Source organism: Rhodamnia argentea, chromosome 3 (genome assembly GCF_020921035.1).
Source record: "Rhodamnia argentea isolate NSW1041297 chromosome 3, ASM2092103v1, whole genome shotgun sequence".
In the NCBI taxonomy this organism is placed as follows: domain Eukaryota; kingdom Viridiplantae; phylum Streptophyta; class Magnoliopsida; order Myrtales; family Myrtaceae; genus Rhodamnia; species Rhodamnia argentea.
This window is the reverse complement of record NC_063152.1, coordinates 23,855,617-23,874,431: the sequence shown is the minus strand read 5'-3', so window position 1 is coordinate 23,874,431 and position 18,815 is coordinate 23,855,617. Positions and strand designations below refer to the sequence as shown.

The following is an 18,815-nucleotide window of genomic DNA, read 5'->3' as shown; positions in this document are numbered from 1 at the left end:
ACCACCATTGCCGTCCCTTGGAACTGTTAAGTTAACGCCTATGCAGGAGACGTGCGCAATGAAAACGGCCACCCACCACGGACCCAAGTGGATCCTCCGCTTGGCTTTCGCCGCCACGTCGATGGTCACCTCCCCACTTCTCAACGTGCTCGCCAAGCCCTTCACGCCAGAGTCCTCGACGGCTAACAACATTGACAGGGACTCGGCTCCGATTCATACCTGACTTACGTTTTACATCCCTTTTTGCACTTTTCTAATACGAAGCCTTTTTTTAGCTAGAATCGGAAACTTTTTTTCATAAAAGAAAAGTAAAAAAAAAATTTGAAAGGGGACATGAAAAAGAAAAGTAAAAACAAGGATAATCTACTTTGTGCAAACTCACGTTGTTTTTATAATTCGTACGTGACCTTGGTTTTACATTCCTGTTTCACACTTTTCTAATGCGAAGCCCTTTTTGAGTGTAGAATCGGAAACTTTTCTTTATATAAAAGAAAAGTAAAAAAAAAATTCGGAAAGGGACAAAAAAAAATTCGGAAGAACCAAACAATCTTTGCGTTTGCATTTCCGCTGAATTACTTTCTTTTGTCATTATTTTGCAATGAGGTTGACCGATGTCCATTCACTTTTTTTCATAAAAGAAAAGTAAAAAAAAATTGAAAGGGGACATGAAAAAGAAAATTAAAAAAAAAAGGGTAATCCGCTTTGTGCAAACTCATGTCCTTTTTATAATTCGTACGTGACGTTAGTTTTACATTCCTGTTTCACACTTTTCTAATGCGAAGCCCTTTTTGAGTGTAGAATCAGAAACTTTTCTTTATATAAAAGAAAAGTAAAAAAAAAAATTCGGAAAGGGACAAAAAAAAATTCGGAAGAACCAAACAATCTTTGCTTTTGCATTTCCACCGAATTAGTTTCTTTTGTCATTATTTTGCAATGAGGTTGACCGATATCCATTCACTTTTTTCATAAAAGGAAAGTAAAAAAAAAAAAATGAAAGGGGACATGAAAAAGAAAAGTAAAAGGAAAGGGTAATCCGCTTTGTGCTAACTCACGTCGTTTTTGTAATTCGTACGTGATCTTGGTTTTACATTCCTGTTTCACACTTTTCTAATGCGAAGCCCTTTTTGAGTGTAGAATCGGAAACTTTTCTTTATATAAAAGAAAAGTAAAAAAAATTTCGGTAAGGGACAAAAAAAAATTTGGAAGAACCAAGCAATCTTTGCTTTTACATTTCCACCGAATTAATTTCTTTTGTCGTTATTTTGCAATGAGGTTGACTAATGTCCATTCCAGTCCACTTCGCTATATACCCGACCATGTTGCGTGTCCGATTATTTGAATTTGCATTTCATTTACATTGATCTGCGTGTTTACTTTTTTGTTAATGAATAGTCTTTTTTTTTCTTTCTTTTTAGTTAACGTTCTGCATCTTGCTAAAATTGGTGATTAACAAGTGCTGAGCAAATGTCCAAAAAAGGGAGAGATGGAACCTTTTCTTTTTTGTGCAATCTCGCATTTTTTTATTTTTATTTTCATACCTGACTTAGGTTTTATATCCCTTTTTGTACTTTTCTAATACGAAGCCTTTTTTAGCGTACAATCGGAAACCTTTTTTCATAAAAGAAAAGTTAAAAAATTTATTTCTAAAGGGGACATGAAAAAGAAAAGTAAAAAGAAAGGGTAATCCACTTTGTGCAAACTCATGTCGTTTTTATAATTCGTACGTGACCTTGATTTTACATTCATGTTTCACACTTTTCTAATGCGAAGCCCTTTTTTAGTGTAGAATCGGAAACTTTTCTTTATATAAAAGAAAAGTAAAAAAAATTCGGAAAGGGACAAATTTTTTTTTGGAAGAACCAAACAATCTTTGCTTTTGCGTTTTCACCGAATTAGTTTCTTTTGTCGTTATTTTGCAATGAGGTTGACCGATGTCCATTCCAAGGTCACGTACGAATAGTCACGTACGAAAAAAAAAATTCGGAAGAACCAAACAATCTTTGATCCGTGTGTTTACTTTTTCGTTAATGAATAGTCATTTTTCTTTCCTTTCTTTTAGTTAACGTTTGGCATCTCGCTAAAATTGCATTAAGGTTTCTTTTTTGTCAAAGCTCCTTATGATTGTTAGCCTGGGCACTAAATAGATAATTACATGAAAAAAAAAAAAAGGTCGTTATTAACTAAAGAGGTTGTTATTACACAAACCAATAAGGAAATGCATCAACCCTTGTTCTTGATGATGGACCTTCGTATTTCACTTTGCAACCAAAAAAAAAGGGAAAAAAAAAAGGTCGTCCCGAATTTAGCATCTAATTGAATGTGGATTACATCCGAGAGAACACAGATTGTGAATTCTAACATCTACTTGCTAATTGATAGTTCAAACAAAGAACAAAATACATACAGAAGTAATGAGATGCAAGAACCATAATAAAACATAGCATCCATCATTTCCTTGCAATGCTTTCATTGGTGGTGACTGAACTTTAGTACATGTTACATTAACGTTACTACTGGTCTCACTAACTTTGAATCCATGCAGTGTCAAGTCTTGCAAAAATGAAAGTGTCACTGCAAGTCTTGAATCCATGCAGTCGTAAGCCATAATGTAGCAATAAAGAAGAAAGCTAGTAGCTCGAAGCAATAACAGCCGCAAAGAAAAAACCAAGAAACTAATGCCAGAAGAGATAACTGATTTCACTTCTAGTAGGAAATAAGAAAACAGAACACTCACAAAGAAAAATGCGGATGTATCATCTTCTTCATCACAAACATGAAACAGGAGCCATCAATATGATCAAATCCGGCCTGGAACAACCAAGCTTCTTCACAAACTTCATGATAAAATATCACTAGACGGACACACACACAATGCATGAAGGCGTTACCAGTCGCTTCTCGTTCTCCATAAATGACCACAACAAGCTAAAATGAAGCTAACTAGCTAATCGTGCAAGCGTATTAAAGTAAACTCTTGCCTTATGTCAATTGTAGCATCTTCTAAGTTCGGAGGAGCTAGTAGGGCTGTATAGGCAGCCCGATAAGTCTAAAAATCCACAATGAAATGTCCCGAGTGTCAATAAATATGAAAAACTTTGTCCCTCGGAAAGTGAAAACCATTAATCCAGACAACATTAACATCAAATAAGCCTCTACTCACTAAGTGGAATAGAAAAACAACAAGCACTAAACAAATCCACAACTTCATACTTGTCCGCTTCTCCTTGCCATCCTGGAATTGAAAAAAAGAAATTTAAAAATCCCAAAAGAAGCACTAGACTTAACAGCATTAGAATGACCAGTCATTGACATTGCCAGGTAAGATCTCTACAACGAGAACTTAGGCATTTCAAGAGCACGATAAAATTATAGTCACAAAACAGATACCCAGATAACAATGACACTCAAGTGGACTCCAACCGATGAAGAAGATCTTTTCCCATTCACGTAAGTGTATCGGAATATCTTTTATAACATCCTGACTATCAAATAGAAGAAATAAAAAGAGTTAATTTAATCAGAAACTAGCATGCATGATAAAATGTATATAATAAAATGAACATAACTTAGTGCAAATAGAATAGTGCATTACCCATCACCAAGCGGTGCTATCATGGAAGGCATATTCAATTCTTGTGATGCCTCATACCTACCGAGTAGACTACTATAAAAACCCGGAGGCATATTGTAACTTCCAAGAACGTGAGGTGCAAAAGAAGCTTGCGAAGAAGCTTGAGGTGTGTCTCCTTACTTCTTTCTTTTTGTTTTATTATTCTCTAGACAGCTCTTATGTCGCTTTCCTCCTATGTATCCATCTTTCTTCTTGAGGCCCGTACATTTTGCAACGAGACTCGTATCTTCACTTAAAGCTATCAAATTTCCCCGAGACTCACTTCCAATTGGCATTTGATCGAGAGATTTGTTTATGATTAAGATCATCTTCTTGATAAATTCATATCTCTCAATAGTTTGTGAGCCCTTGACTGCTATCTTAACAAACTCAGGACACACCTCTCTATATCTATCAGTTGCATCCATGTCACCATTCCCCTGAATGAATATATAGAATTTATTAGAAGTTGCCAATAAATTAGAACACTAAATTGAGTAAAAAAGAGTTTAACGGCAACTTATACCCGAGTAGCTAAACCATGCTTCTCTAATATTCCATCTCTTGCTTTACATGTCCATCTCTTCAAAATATAAGCACTAGGAATTAACTTTATGTCCAAGTTATCAAGCACCTTCAACGCATGGCAACATAAAATCCCAACGGTCTCAAAATGATTACAAGCACAATTAACCACTTCATTGCTTGGGCCACTAATGACCTTGTACTCTAATTCATTTGCACCAAATGAACCAACAACATATTCACGCAAGAGACCCATCTCATTACGTTCCTTGATAACCAGGGATAAAATTTTCATCCATTCCGCCTGAAAATTTTCGAACATCGAAGGTGTATAGACCTTACCCGCTTGTTGCAACATAGGTGATGTTTGACACAAAATTGTAGGCAATTTCTCTCTAGCATTAAACTCAGCCTGTAACTCTTTGTATCGCTTATCATTCACCACCTTATCAAATCTTTTGAAAAATCCATTTAGATTTATATTACATATAAGATAATCCTTCAGATCTCCATTCAAACTCTCACTCAACCGTGTACTACGTATCCCTAAGGTCACTGTAGATTTCATATAACATCTAGCCCACTTCTCTTTCAACCTATACAGATTTTGAAGCCAAGAATTGTCACTGGCTTCATATGTTGAAAGTAATGAGTTCCAAGCCTCTTCAAATTTTTTCACTTCTACATATTCGTACACAAGCTTCTTCAAATTAGTCAAAAAATTAGATCCACTCTTCATTAAATGACCAACATTTTTTTATGGCATTTTGCATTAGATGCCATGTACACAATCCATATATTGTCTCAGGAATCACCTCTTCTAATGCCTTTGACATTGCTGCATCTTGATCAGTAAAAATTGTTGCATGCCTCTTATATTTGTGTGCCCCAAGAATGTTTCGAAAAGCCATCCGAATGAATCAGCAGTTTCATCATATAAAAGTACAGCCCCAAAAATCACAAGCTCTCTATAGTGATTGAATCCAATAAAGACACCGAGTGGCATATACTCTTTGTTGGTGGAAAATGTGGTGTCAAAAGTCACAACATCACCAAAAAGGGCATAATCAATAACCATCCTAGAATCTGCCCAAAATATGGTTGTTATTTGCTCATTACTATCAAGTTGAACAGCATAGAAGAAAGATGTGTCTACGATCCGTCGTTTCTCGAAGTACCTCAATAAACATCCCGCGTCTCCAAACTCCATAGCTCTCTCTTGTTTAGTGTGAAGATAATTTTTTAGATCAATCCTTGTGTAACCAACATTTTCTCTTCACCTAACCCGTACACTAGATAAGTCATGCTTCTGTCTATTTGTGAGGCCCGCATTGTCGCCCAACACAATTTGCTGAGCTTGGACATCGCTTATTTGCCTATGTGATCGTATCAAGTGAGTACACTCTGCAAAATGGAGTGGATGGGAATGCTTTGGCTCAAAATCATACACACAAAATTTACCGCTCCCTTGAACAAATTTGATTCCCATTCGAGCATGGCAATCCATCCTCATGTCAGGCCTAGGCTTTTTTACTAATTCCAGCCGCTTATCTTTCCATCGATGTCCCTCTTACGCACAACAAAAGCATGTAGAAGTTACGGAACCATCCTTTCTTTTGTTAGTAACTCTCCTACGTACACCAAAACCAACTTTCAATGCATACATCTTCCAAAACCCCCACGCCTCATCAACATCATTAAATTCCATACCCACTTGTGGAGTCCAATCATTACTATTGATAAAATCACACACAAAATAGTGGACAAAGTAGCACCATTAGAAGATAAACTTGAACAACAAACAATAAAACAGAAGAAAAACTAACATACTTTCACTTCTACATATTAATTACCTTGTGCCATCATCATCCATTTGAGAGGGAGTCTCCATTTGAGGGATAATTTGACCACTAGTACTAAGCATGGCAGAGGTTGAAGAGACTCACATAACTCTGTCATAAAACATGAAGTGGATATTAGTTGTGCACATTCTAACTTCAGGCTATACATATAGCTAAAAGCTCTCTTGACAAATCGACGCATCATGAGCACATGCATTGAGATCTCGAATAGATTTTGTATTTATGGCTGGATAATTGTTATAGAAACAATTACTTGTTGACAAAAAAAGTGCGCTTATGCATTATAGTAGGTAATTACAATGTAGAGTCTCCAGACACAACTAGAAATGAAAATATTTGCATGTGAGCTGATTTAGAAGTCAACTGCAAATTAGGGACCTCCCCCGAATCGCAGACAGCAGGAACATAGCAAAGCTAAATGAAAATGTTTCCCTTAACCTTTACACCCCAACCAGAAAAGAGGGGGAAAAAACCAAGAATTAAAAAATGTGCAACATTGCAAACTACAGCTCGTGGAAGAAACGATAATCCTGCAATTTAATATGAGGAGGATTAGAATTGATCGAGATAGTATAGAATATGTACCAGAGCAGCCTGACTTTTTCAATCCTCCAAGTTGAAGTTCCACGCGCTGATGCCTCATATGTATTCTTGCTGTGGGGTGACCGGTATTACTCATATCACCGAGACTCGATCGGAACATCTAAATGAAAACTATTTCGGAATCTTCAACATGAGGATATCTCCACCATCGGAAAAAGATGAAACATACTAAAGATGAAACACTTCTATGAACTTATTGTCTTATCTAAAGATTCCACTAATTTCCACATTCATCATATCAACAGTCCTAAGTGGGGGTTCAAGTCAAAAACCGGTTGGTTCATTTAAAAAAGTCTACTCCTAGTAGATGAGTGTGTCTTTGAAGAGGAGATGTTAACAACACACTTCGAATTCTTTGCGGAGTAACACAAATGCAGCTTTTCTCATTGATTAAAATAGAATGCGATTAGTGAAGGATTAAGGATGATCCTTACAAGTTGGTAATCGCATTCCATCTATATTCTCCATAGAAGGAAAATGCGGGGCCTAAATTCAAGCAAAAATTCCTCTTAGAAAACTACAAAGAACCCTCATCACAGTTCCTCACGAAGCTCAAATCAAAAATTGGGTAGCCCTAAAGTGTTGTGCACATAGACAAAGCTTAAAAGTAAAGCAAACAGCTCAAATCAGAAATTTTACCACAGAAGTCGAAGCGAGCGAAGGCGACGCGAGCGATCTCTTTTAAGCCTTGCTAGGTTTTCATTGGCTTCATCATTACTTGGTCCGACAGAAAACAAGTTATGTATAAGTATCGGTAGGATCGAACTCTTGTTGGAGCAATCTTTCTTTGCTATCCATTGGGCGATTTGAAGGTGAATGCAGTCTTTTGGCCCATCGATTCTCTCTTGGGAGTACATATAATTCAAGCTCGGGCAAGTTCATACGCGCATGTAAAACCATCGAGGCTCAAATCAGAAATTTTACCACACAAGCCGAGGCAACGCGAGCGAGAGGGCAAGCTGAAACGAAGTCGGGGACCTCGAAGTGGAGAGCCGTGACGCGTCGAGGGGAGTCGAGGATGATGAGGATGTTCGCGGGCGGTAGGGAGCACAGGCGAATGCTATGGTGAAGCTGATCCCATCCAATCTCGGCTTGGAGGTGGCGGCCTTGAAGTGGAGAGCCGCGACCCGTCGAGCAGAGATGATGGACGATGCAAGGGAGGCCAAGGAGGCGAGCGGCGAAGACAGAGGAATGAGGCGACACGGAGCGTGAAGGTGCAAAGAGGAGAGAGGAAATTTTGTTTCGGATTCGACGAGAGAGCAAAGGAAATTTGGGAGAGGAATTGAGGAGAGAGCAAAGGAAATTCGGGCAGAGGAGGAAAAGGAATGAGGAAAGAGAGAGAATATCCAGATTTCAAAAGTGCTGCCCAATTTTTGCCTCCCCTTCCTTTAGATGACATGGCGAATTCCTGAACGTCGGATAAGAGTGAACGGTGAAGATTCACTTAATGTTACCCGTGACATTGAGCAACTATGGTAGGGAATCCAAATCCTCTGTATTCTTGCACATCTTCCAAAACTTTCAAACATCTCCAAAGTGATGGGAGGAGAGAGGGTCAAGTAGGGCCCAATAGCTCCCGGTGCCACGTGTATTCTTGCTCATGGATATATGAATACCCCCAAGAACAAAGTCAAAGCCCGGAGAAAAGAAAAGACATCCTTGGATCTCCGCTACATATAGCAAAAAAGACAATATCGCACATGGAGCGGACCTCCCTCAAGCCTTAATCCCACCGATCGACCTCCCAATAAAGCACTCCATTATGAAGGGTCTACAAAGGGTAGCTACCATTAATGAATCAACACGGACTAGCAACGAAAACAAACCACCATCGCACTATCTTCAAATCACCACCACCTTCTCCACCGAAGAGTTCTTGTTGTGCTCTGCTTTGCTAGAAGGTAGTTGAGGCAGTCGATTCATCCCGTCGTGTCAAACACGAGACGGTACGTCACAGCTTTTATACCTCCGTATAATCTTCGTCCTTGAAGCCCTTTTTTTTTCTCCCCTAGATGTTCCTAGATAAATAGTGGGAAGAGCATTTTATTTGGCGTAGATGTGGAAACTCTAGTGCTTACTCTTATTTGTATTTAGTTTTACTATATCCTGGATGAGGGAGGGGATGAGTAGGGCGTACTCGAGCCAAGGGCCGAGGCGGTTGGTGAGGATGTCCAGGTGGCTAGCGGTGTCGAGGGAGTGGAATTGGGAGGGGAGCAAGAAGGATGGTTGAGGCTGCCGAAGATGGGCCTTGGGCCGGCTGAATAACGCTAGTGGTGGAGGGGAGGGGAAGTGAGGGGTTTGAGGATGGATGGCGTGGATGGTGTTGATGAGGGCTAGAGAGAGCATGGCTGCGGCGGAGCTAGTAGTTCAATGAGAGTGGAGGTGGGTCACTGTGAGTGCTCAGTGAGACCTTATCCGAATTGAAATTGAATGATGGCCTTGAACTTATCGCAGATTCTGCTTTTCTCTTTTCGAATTCTTCAAGATTTTAGGATGAGAGTCTTTTTGAAAGTTGAAGTTCATTAGTTTCTTCTCATGTGAAGAGCATTCTGAATTCATTAGTCAAATTAACTGAATCTTGATCTCTTTCGGCATAGTAACATAACCCCGTAATCGCATCACTTGAGCACAACTCTTCCGCAACCTCTCTCTCTTCAACACGGCATACAAGCCTCTGGCGGTGGCTTTTCGTCTTAGAATCGACAAGATCTTCTCGCGCTCTTGCACTCGAACTTGCTCTTGCCCCTAGATAAAGCTCGCTGATTCTCTCTCTCTCTTGAACATGTCTTATTCAAAACAGAGTCCAACTTACTTCTCTTTATCACATCTAGTCGAAATTGAAAGTAAGTCATGAACCTTACAAGTTACTCATACTTTTTGGATTGACTTGATGCAATGATTCGGAGGTTGTTTGCAAGTTAACTATGCTTTTAAAGGTAAGTTGTGATGTTTCAGAGAGAAAAATATGTAATATGTACTAATAATTATGATCTATCAAAGTACAATACTCCAAATATAATGTTTTTATTATTGAAATCTTACTAGTAAACCAGAACTTACAAATTTGTCACTTATCTTTTCTTTTCTTAAGTTAATCGGATTATGTGGATTATAGAAAAAATTATTTTCACTTTGATTTTCACATCGGTGAACTCTTTTAAATGAATTCTGATACATTTAAAATAAAGGATCTTCGAACATAAAAAAAAAAATGGAAAATTGCACGTGCATTTCACGTGCAATTTTCTATGCCTTGCATTTTCATTCCAAATCATTGAAGCATAATCTATATGGTGCATGTAATAAACATAAGCTCTAGGTAAGATAGTGGTTTAAGATATGCCATTGAATAGTGCAAACAACCAAATCACGAACTTTTGGATTAATCATAAAATAAGTCAAAGCACATGAAATTAAAGGAAAACCATTGTAAAGAGCATTGCAAGAATTTATGACAAGAATCATGACAATTGTTTACTCGGACTATCGGTACCTATGTAATTGATGATGCCCATTTCCTCTAAAATTGGACTTTAGGCTAATGTTTTCCAAAGCACTATCATATTGGATTTCAAACAGTGCTAGGCGGATTACTCGGACTTCCTCCTTCCAATGGTGTACTCCCACAGTCTCCTATGCACGCTAAGAGTCTAGCAGAGAAGCACATCGACACCCACTTACCTTTCAGAGTCAATGAGCAAAGAACGAGTAACCTGATGCAATCATGCCTTGTAGGAATGTCAATATGTATGATACCTATCATTAGACTACTACCTACATCAATTCTCACAAGACGACTATCTACATTAGTTCTTTGGGTTACTTCGCCTATATGGCTATCAATGGTCTCTTGGGGAATTAGTTCCGGAAGAGGATTCTACTTTTCTTTATCACATCCTATCGATGTTACAAGTAAGCTGTGCACCTTACAAGTTGCTCATACTTTTGGGATTGACTTGGTGCGGTGATCCGGAGGTTGTTTGCAAGTTAACTATGCTTTTAAAGGTAAGTTCCGATGTTTCAGAGAGGAAAATATGTAATATGCACTAATAATTATGATCTATCACAGTACAATACTCCAAATATAATGCTTTTATTATTCAAACCTTACTAGTAAATTAGAACTTACAAATTTATCACTTATCTTTTCTTTTCTTAAGTTAATCAAATTATGTGGATTATAAACAAAAATTATTTTCATTTTGATTTTCACATCGGTGAACTCTTTTAAATGAATTCGGATACATTTAAAATAAAGGAACTCCAAATAGAAAAAAAAAAGTAATAAATGGAAAATTGCATGTGCATTTTACGGGCAATTTTCTATGCCTTGCATTTTCATTCCAAATCATTGAAGCATAATCTATCTAGTCCATGTAAGAAACAGAAGCTCTAGGTTTGGCGGTGGTTTAAGATATGCCATTGAATAGTAGAAACAACCAAATCACAAACATTTGAATTAATCATAAAATAAGTCAAAGCACGTGAAGTTAAAGGAAAACCATTTTAAAGAGCATTGCAAGAATTTAGGACAATAATCATGACATTTTTTGTCTTAGACTATGTAATTGATCATGCTCATTTCTTCTAAAATAGGACTTTAGGCTACCAAAGCACTATCATATTGGATTTCAGACATTGCTAGGCCTCACGACACTGGGCCAAAGACTATAACCAAAAACTTTCTAAACATTCGAAACTAAGACAAGCCCAACCTGAACTCGCTTATAATGTTTTTTTTTTTTTTGTTGCTCTACCAGCTCTCGGTTCGGTTCGCTTCATTGCCCTCTCCAAACCAAAACTTCCAACTTGTAACCACGTCACTCTCAGCCACCTACAGGCCTCCGCCATCGGCCACTATCTATCATCGGAACACCACAATCGTCGGCAATTTCTACTCCACACACCCTCCGGATCGCTTAAAACATATTATATGCCTCCGAATCGAAAAGGGCCTTTGCTCTCGGAGCTTGAGGCGATTCTTGAGGGAGAGATTTTCAGTGGGAGACTCTGCGGAAGACGAAGGTAACGATGACTTGGTTAGAGGAGCGGAACTCAAGCTTTAAGCTCTCAACACAAGTCAAGAAGTAGGGCTCTCTTGAACCCACCCGCACCATCTTTCATGGTGTTTAAATCCAAATTACGGATCTTGAGTGACCACAAAAAGGGAAGTGTTCATACTATTGTAGTGCCAAGCTCTTTTGCTCACTCTCATGGGGACTCATGCCAACTCTATCTTCAAATCGGGGACTAAATGACAATGCATGATGCCAATGTAATAGTTTTCCTTGCCCTATCAAAACTATTCGTTCTTGAACAGTTTCTTGTTTAGCTATACATTTGCAGTATCAACTTGAAACTTCTACATAGAACCAAAGATAAATAATTTGTGACATCCCGTATTTCGACTCGCTTTCGAAGCTTTGAATAAACGAAAGGTCTCATTGATGTGTTTCAATCGAATCTCACTTGGAATTGATCCTTCTCAAGCGTACTAACCAAATGGGAATGGCTAGCTAAGAAAATCAAGTACGTGGACCTAAGAACTTGATTCTGGACTAACTCTTTGGCATGAAAATTGTCGAATGAATATTTTGGACCAATATAGACCAATCCTAGAATGATTAAGGAATGATTTGGGTAATACCCTATGCTTAGATCACAGGTGATTCTGTTTGACCTCGTGTGAGTTCCAAACGTCCTTAAATTATTTTTTAACGATCGTGTCCATCGAGACTAGTGATTGACCCTCACAATTGAATGACAACCAAAGTCGTCATGGCTCGAGAAATTCTTAAACGTGATATTAATCACTGGTTGATACGCGTAACTTCTAAAAGCCGCCCGTTAGTTTGAGATACGCTGAAATTTCAATTGATCGAGATTGATCGCGAATTGGGCTTCGGAATTTGATGTCGGCCCTTCAGGGGTTCCAATAATTAAATTTTGGACGTTACCTCATCCAGAGTACTATTTCATCACGGTTTGCCCCAAAGGGTTCAAGAAAATAAAATTCGGACCGGGAATGGGAGTACTAATATTATGACTTATGAGGAAGCGTTTTTTCTTTTTTTCTTTCTTTAGGGTGCAGCAGTAAAATAATTCCTGAAATATTTTGATATTGTTCCATCAAAAAACAAAAAAACTTGTTCCAATCAATCTCAGTCCTGTTCCATTTCATTTAAGGTTTATAGCCATCATTATTCCAATCAATCTCGGTGTTGTTCCATTTCATTTAAGGTTTATCGCCATCATTTAGATCTACAAAATTTGCATTCCTTTACTACAAATTTATTTGTGTTTGTCTTATGGTATCTTATTCAATTATCAGTGTGTTTAAATTTTGTTGGTTGGGTACTCTTGTATGATAATCCAAATTCCCATTTTTTTACGGGGTTTCGTAGGTATTGCGACCCATAATCTTTTATCTCGTTTACTAACTTTGAACTCTCCATTCATAAATAGCCTAAGTGAGATTCATTAGTTGTCAAGGGGGTGGTGGCCGTCACTCTCGGGATGCTATAATGAATGGCGGTCAACCCCGCATTATCTTTTAGCTACTTCATATATAGGAACTCGCCTAGACAGACCAATTTACGTCTCTCTCTGTTTCGTTTTTTGGCCACAAGCTGAACTACAATCAAGCTGAACACATGACTGTTTGGTTCTCGCTGTTTAAGCATTTCCCTTGGTTCGATTTGTAGGGCAAAGCAAGCATCACCCTCGGGAACTGCGCTCATTATATTCGTCGGGAGATTTCAAGGGAAAGAGGGTTGTGTTTCTGAATCAGCTCTCCTCTCCCCGGATTGTTCCTTTGATTACTGGCTAGCACCGTATCCTCCCGAGCTTTCGTGTTTGATGTAAATTGTGTCCCGCCATTGAGGCATTATGAGTCCCGCTATAAGATCCTCTGCTCTTTGATGCCACCATCATATAGCGGTTTAGAGTGAAACTCTATGGCATTATATTTGCTAACGGCGACCGAACTACACATTTAATGATTCGGGTACTTTAAATGAAATGCAATCGTGCGAGTTAATTTGTTGAGTGCGATTTTTGAAAAAGATTCGGTAAGACCCGCCGTGACCGCTTCTCAAGTCGCTCTGCCCTCGCTCTCCTCCTAGCCCGCCTCTCCATCCCTCTCCTCCACTTCATTCCCTCTCCCCACCCTTCCAAAAACCCAACGTTTGACCTTGATCTAGACAAAAACCACATTGTTCGATTCACCCGCTATGAGCACTTCGAGGATCATCGCTCCCACCTCGAAGCTAGGGTGCGATCTCTTGGGCGGCAATGGGTCAAGAGGCGAAATCAGGCGTTCGAGTACCCAACCGACTTGGGGCTGGTGTCGATCGAGGAAGCGGTGTTGACGCCTAAATTTTGACTAATCTATTTTTTGCATAAAAATTAGAACTAATTTTAGTTCTAAACAAAAATCATCTCACATATTCATTTAGCATTGGCATATGATTGAACAAGCAAAACGTTTGAACTTAATTTAACAGGCGTCTAGACTAGGCATGGGGTGGAAAAATGCACCAAGAAGATTTGGGCTTGGAAGAAATATTTTCTCGGGGACTCGATTGCAAATACTCAGAACTTCAAGGACTGTATTGCAAATATCCAAAGAAGATGGAGAAAGGAAGATGGTGAAGAGAAGATAATGAAAGGAAGATGATGAAGAGAAGATGAAGAAGAGAAGATGAATATGAAGAAGGGAAGATGAAAATGGAAGATGAGGAAGAGAAGATGAATATGAAGAAGAGAAGATGAAAATGGAAGATAAGGAAATGAAGATGAAAATGGGAGATGAAGAATGAAGGATGAAGAACTTTGCCTATAAAAGAAGAAAAGTTCTTGAAGATAAAGGAGTTTTTTTTTTAGGGGAAGAGAATTGAGAGAGTTTTTGAGAGGAATTCTTTAGAGAGGAAAAAGAGAGTTCTTGAGAAAAATCGGAAGAGAAAATTCGAGAGTGAAGAAAAGAGCCTTAGTTGAGCATCTCCTTCGACGAAATCCGACACATGCTTCGCCTCTCGCCATCCAACAACGTCATTGCTTGCCGTTTTCGACGACAGCCTCGTTCTTCCGACTTCGGGATCTTAAAACGAAACTACAACGTGTACGTGAGTAAGATTTTGTGTAATAGAAGGTAATATTCTCCATCTTAATCTACAAAGATGTAACCGTTTGATTTGAACATTTGGGTCGCAATGGGTCGCAATGATATCCGTTTTGTGCCTACTTCGAAGCTAGAGCTCAAAAAGCTATGAGGTAAGTTGAAGCCGGATGGCCAGCAGTACGTGCTCAAGCGTATGGGGTTCATGTTGCTGATTCTTGAGATCGATGTTCAAAGTGGGATCATGCAAGCACTTGCTCATTTTTGGTGCCCCGAGACGACCACATTTGTGTTCGGAGGTAGGTTTGAGCTCACACCAACCCTTGAAGAATACGGTATTGCCATTGGAAAATCAATTGAGTTGGATATGGTTGAACCACCTATTCGTGTAGATCCGATGGTAGTGCTTGCTGAATTTTTGGGTTTGACTAAAAAAGAAATTGAAAAAGTGCTGAAGGGTAACCGCCGGGTATGCCCTTTATCTTTCCTCATTGAATGTTTTGAAAATAACACCGACCTCATGAGATCTAAGATTTTTATCTTAACCTTTTTTGGACTTATCATTTTTCCATTCCGTCAGAATGCTATAGATCCCGTGATAGCATGAACGGTAAAACAAGTTTGTGGCGAGGTCAATTTTGTAAACGCCATTCTTGCTGAAACTTTCATTTCATTAACACGTTTCGCTCATTCCAAAAAAGAAAACAAGAAAGAAAAAGATAATACTTTTCGAGCCCCAATTGAGCTTTTACAAATCTGGTTTTTCTCACACCTTTCTCAATTCGGGGAAAACATGCTGTATTTGAAATGGGTATAACCGACAATCCTATTTTAAGATTTAAACAAATACAAGATCGAACTAAAAACTTGCACTATACGCAATGGGTCCATTTATTCGAGAATCCAAATCCTAAGATTTTTCTTTGGCAAGCTGTATGGTTCCGAGTGGTAGAAGCTCGACTATGCCATGGCAATCAGAAGCCCGTGCCTTTGATGGGCATTTATAGAGCAACCAGCTATCAGCCTCTTCGGGTTACACAATAATTTCGGGTTCTACAGGATATCCCGCCTTCACTTGGGCCCAACGAATTCCAAGTTCAATTTGAGAAGGACGAGAACTACGGAGCGGAACCGAGATGTCATTCTGAGCCTTGGCAGGAGTGTTCTAATCAGAAGCTGATTTGGCTCATAGAGGAACTTATCGGAAAAATGAGGAGTCATTTTGCCACAACTTAGTATATTCGGTTTCATGCCATCCCCGCTGAGATACTCCCAAAGATCCCGAGCGTGACAATGCAGCATACCCGTCAAGCTCAACTCAAAGCCAGTGAAGAGAAGGCGACGAAGGCCCAAGAAAAGGCAGATGCTTAAGCGAAGGAGAATGCACGATTACAGCGTGCCTTGAAGGCCCATTCGTCTATAGATCACGTGGCCTCTAAAAAAAGAAAGACTGTTTGATTTCTTGGTTTGTTTAAATTGAGTCATGTATTTACTTTCATGGGATGACTGTTTAGGAATCTCATTGTCTTGTTTCCAATTTCACACTTTGCTTCCATAGCTTTTACAATTTCATCGCTTATCCTCAATTCCGATTTGGCTTGTTCCCGTTGTGCAATTTTTACTAAACTCTACGATCGAGCTTTGAGTAAATGCCAAACACGAAAGTCGTAGACCTATGTTTCAACTATTGTCCTCCAAAATTTTAGAATTAAATTCATAATTTAAGATGGCCCTTAGTTTTTTCAACTATTATAACAGTTTTCTGAACGTGATTTTTTGGAAAGACACATTAAACTGATTTGATCCGTGCATTTCTAGTCGGATTGGCCAACATAAAAGTTGTTCATCATCTTCTAAACTATGAGCTCGTAAAATTTGGACGTGTTTTGATCAACGTACGAATTAATACGGATTTTTTCGTAAAAGCGGACAAATTGAAAATTACATGTTTCAATCCTTTGGTCATAATCACTTTGATCGTTTGAAGTCTAGAGGGACGCCATGGGCCAGCTCGCTATTCTTGTTCCCTGTACTCATTTTGGGTTTGTTACTACGTACAGGTAATTTATCACGGATCCTCCACATATTACTCGATCGATCGCGAAGAAGATGGCCGACATTAACGCCACCGTCGGTGTTGCCCTAGACGAGAAACTTGGCTCCTTGATCGAGCGCTTTGAAGGGATGATGTCCCGAAAGATGGAGGAAATGATGGCCGCCTTCTCTGCCAAACTTCAATCATCCACCTCCAGCCCGCCGCTAACCATTCCTGCTCTAATTCCTCCTACGAACAACTCCGGTAAAGCCCCGGAAACTGCTCCCTATCAGACAGTGCCGCTAGAAGATGTGATCTTCACATGCGTGAGCTTGAGCACGCCGCCCGTAGTCCCAATTCCCCAAGCCAGCCCTATAGCCCCCGGATTGAATGGTGATACGGCCAAGCTGTTGGCCCAAATGGAACAGAGCATCCGAGAGGTCAAGGGGACTCACAACATACCCCAGGTTGATCTGTTTGTCTTTTCAAAGGTCACAGTGTCGGAGAAGTTCAAGATGCCCGACTTCGAGAAGTATGATGGGACTTCTAACCCGGTTTAGTACGTCCGGATATACTAGGCAAGAATGAATAAGCATGCGACCAACGGCCCCCTAATGGTTCGGACTTTCCAGGCTAGTTTAAAAGAAGTCGCCATGAGATGGTATACGGACTACGAGATCTACCATATGGATGATTGGGAGAAGCAAGCTAATGCTTTCATCAAACATTTTAGCTTTAACTTGGACGTGCTCACCATCAGAGAAGACCTTGAGCAACTTGAGATGAAGAAGGGAGAAACAATCAAGCAGCATGCCACCGGGTAGAGGAACGTGGTATCTCACTTGAAACCAGTCCCTCCCGAAAGGGAACTCATGAAATTGTTTGTTTCCATCCCGGCGCCAATTATGAGAACTCGAATTTTGGGATCCGTCGCCACGTCATTTAGCCATCTCATTGCAATGGCTGAAGAAATTGAGAACGGCATGAAGAAAGGTTGGTACGGTGATATCGCCATAACGACTAAGAGGTTTGCGATAAGGAAAGACAAGGAGCCGGCCCTACGAGTCAACATGACCTACAGCTAAAAACCCACGACCCGGACGCCGGTCGTGCAGATTCCTAATCAGCAGCAGGCTAATTTCGGCTTGCAACGACAAAGAGGGAACTAACGGTCCCCTCGGCAATTTACCCCTCTACCGGGGACCCCGTCGCAGGTACTCGCGGTTCTACGTAAGAGAGGTTTACCGACTTACGAGCCTCTACGACCCAGTAACACGAGCTCGCCAAGATATGATCCATCAAAGAAATGTGATTACCACTGCAGGGAGCTTGGACATGACACCAATAGTTGTTTCGTATTGAAGCATCGGATTCAAGATCTTCTCGATTCTAAGGCATTCTCGTTCCAAGGCAACAAACAACTGAATGTCCAGAATAATCCTTTGCTAGATCATTCAAGTAAAGTTAATGCTGTATTCGGGCTAGGGATCGGACAGGTTGGTGCTGTTAAGGTTGAAGTAGCCGATGTTCTCAACGCTCTAATCGGGTTAGGATATTATAAGGTCGATGAATTGTTATCACTCGATCGCTTGAAAGAAAAGGTCTCCACTCTCATGAAGGACGGATTCATAGTCCGAGCAAGTCAAACCGGGTCAGTGGCCACTATATCCCGCATTATCATTGATCGGGATCGGGAGCTTGCAGCTTTGACCAAATCTGAGACCTTTCAAGAGTCTTAGGTGGAAGATGCCAATGTGACTAACTTGATCAAGAACGACCCAGAGTTAGCGGACATGCCCGCCTTGGAAGATGCAACGGACGATGAATTTGGAATAATCATTGCATCGCCCCAGCCTTTTCTGTACATTAGTGACAAGAAGGTTCCTTGGTCCTATAATCTTGCCTTGATAACAAGATCGGGATGGGCTTATAGCGGTGACAACCTACTAAGCAAGTCACAGAGAAAGATGCTAAGGAATTCTTGGCTGTAATTAAGGCGAGTGAGCATAGCATTGTCGACCGGTTGCGAAGTCACCGGCTCGAGGTATCCCTACTTAAACTTCT

At 39.9% G+C, this 18,815-nt stretch overlaps 1 protein-coding gene and 1 long non-coding RNA gene across 2 annotated transcripts; both read right to left on the bottom strand.

The window, feature by feature from the left end:
* Positions 1-3,152: 3,152 nt before the first annotated feature.
* LOC115726060 (protein FAR1-RELATED SEQUENCE 5-like) lies at positions 3,153-4,985 on the bottom strand. Its single transcript, XM_030655777.2, has 3 exons — positions 4,137-4,985; positions 3,894-4,050; positions 3,153-3,232 (listed from the first exon to the last, which is right to left on the bottom strand). Exons 1-3 carry the CDS (start codon positions 4,872-4,874, stop codon positions 3,153-3,155), a joined length of 975 nt encoding a protein of 324 aa, XP_030511637.2. The 5' UTR covers positions 4,875-4,985.
* Positions 4,986-5,739: 754 nt separating this feature from the next.
* On the bottom strand, positions 5,740-12,582 carry LOC125314251. The gene is made up of 3 exons (XR_007197812.1): positions 12,572-12,582; positions 9,334-9,338; positions 5,740-5,868 (listed from the first exon to the last, which is right to left on the bottom strand). It is a non-coding gene; the product is annotated as an uncharacterized LOC125314251 (long non-coding RNA).
* Between the last annotated feature and the right edge of the window lie 6,233 nt (positions 12,583-18,815).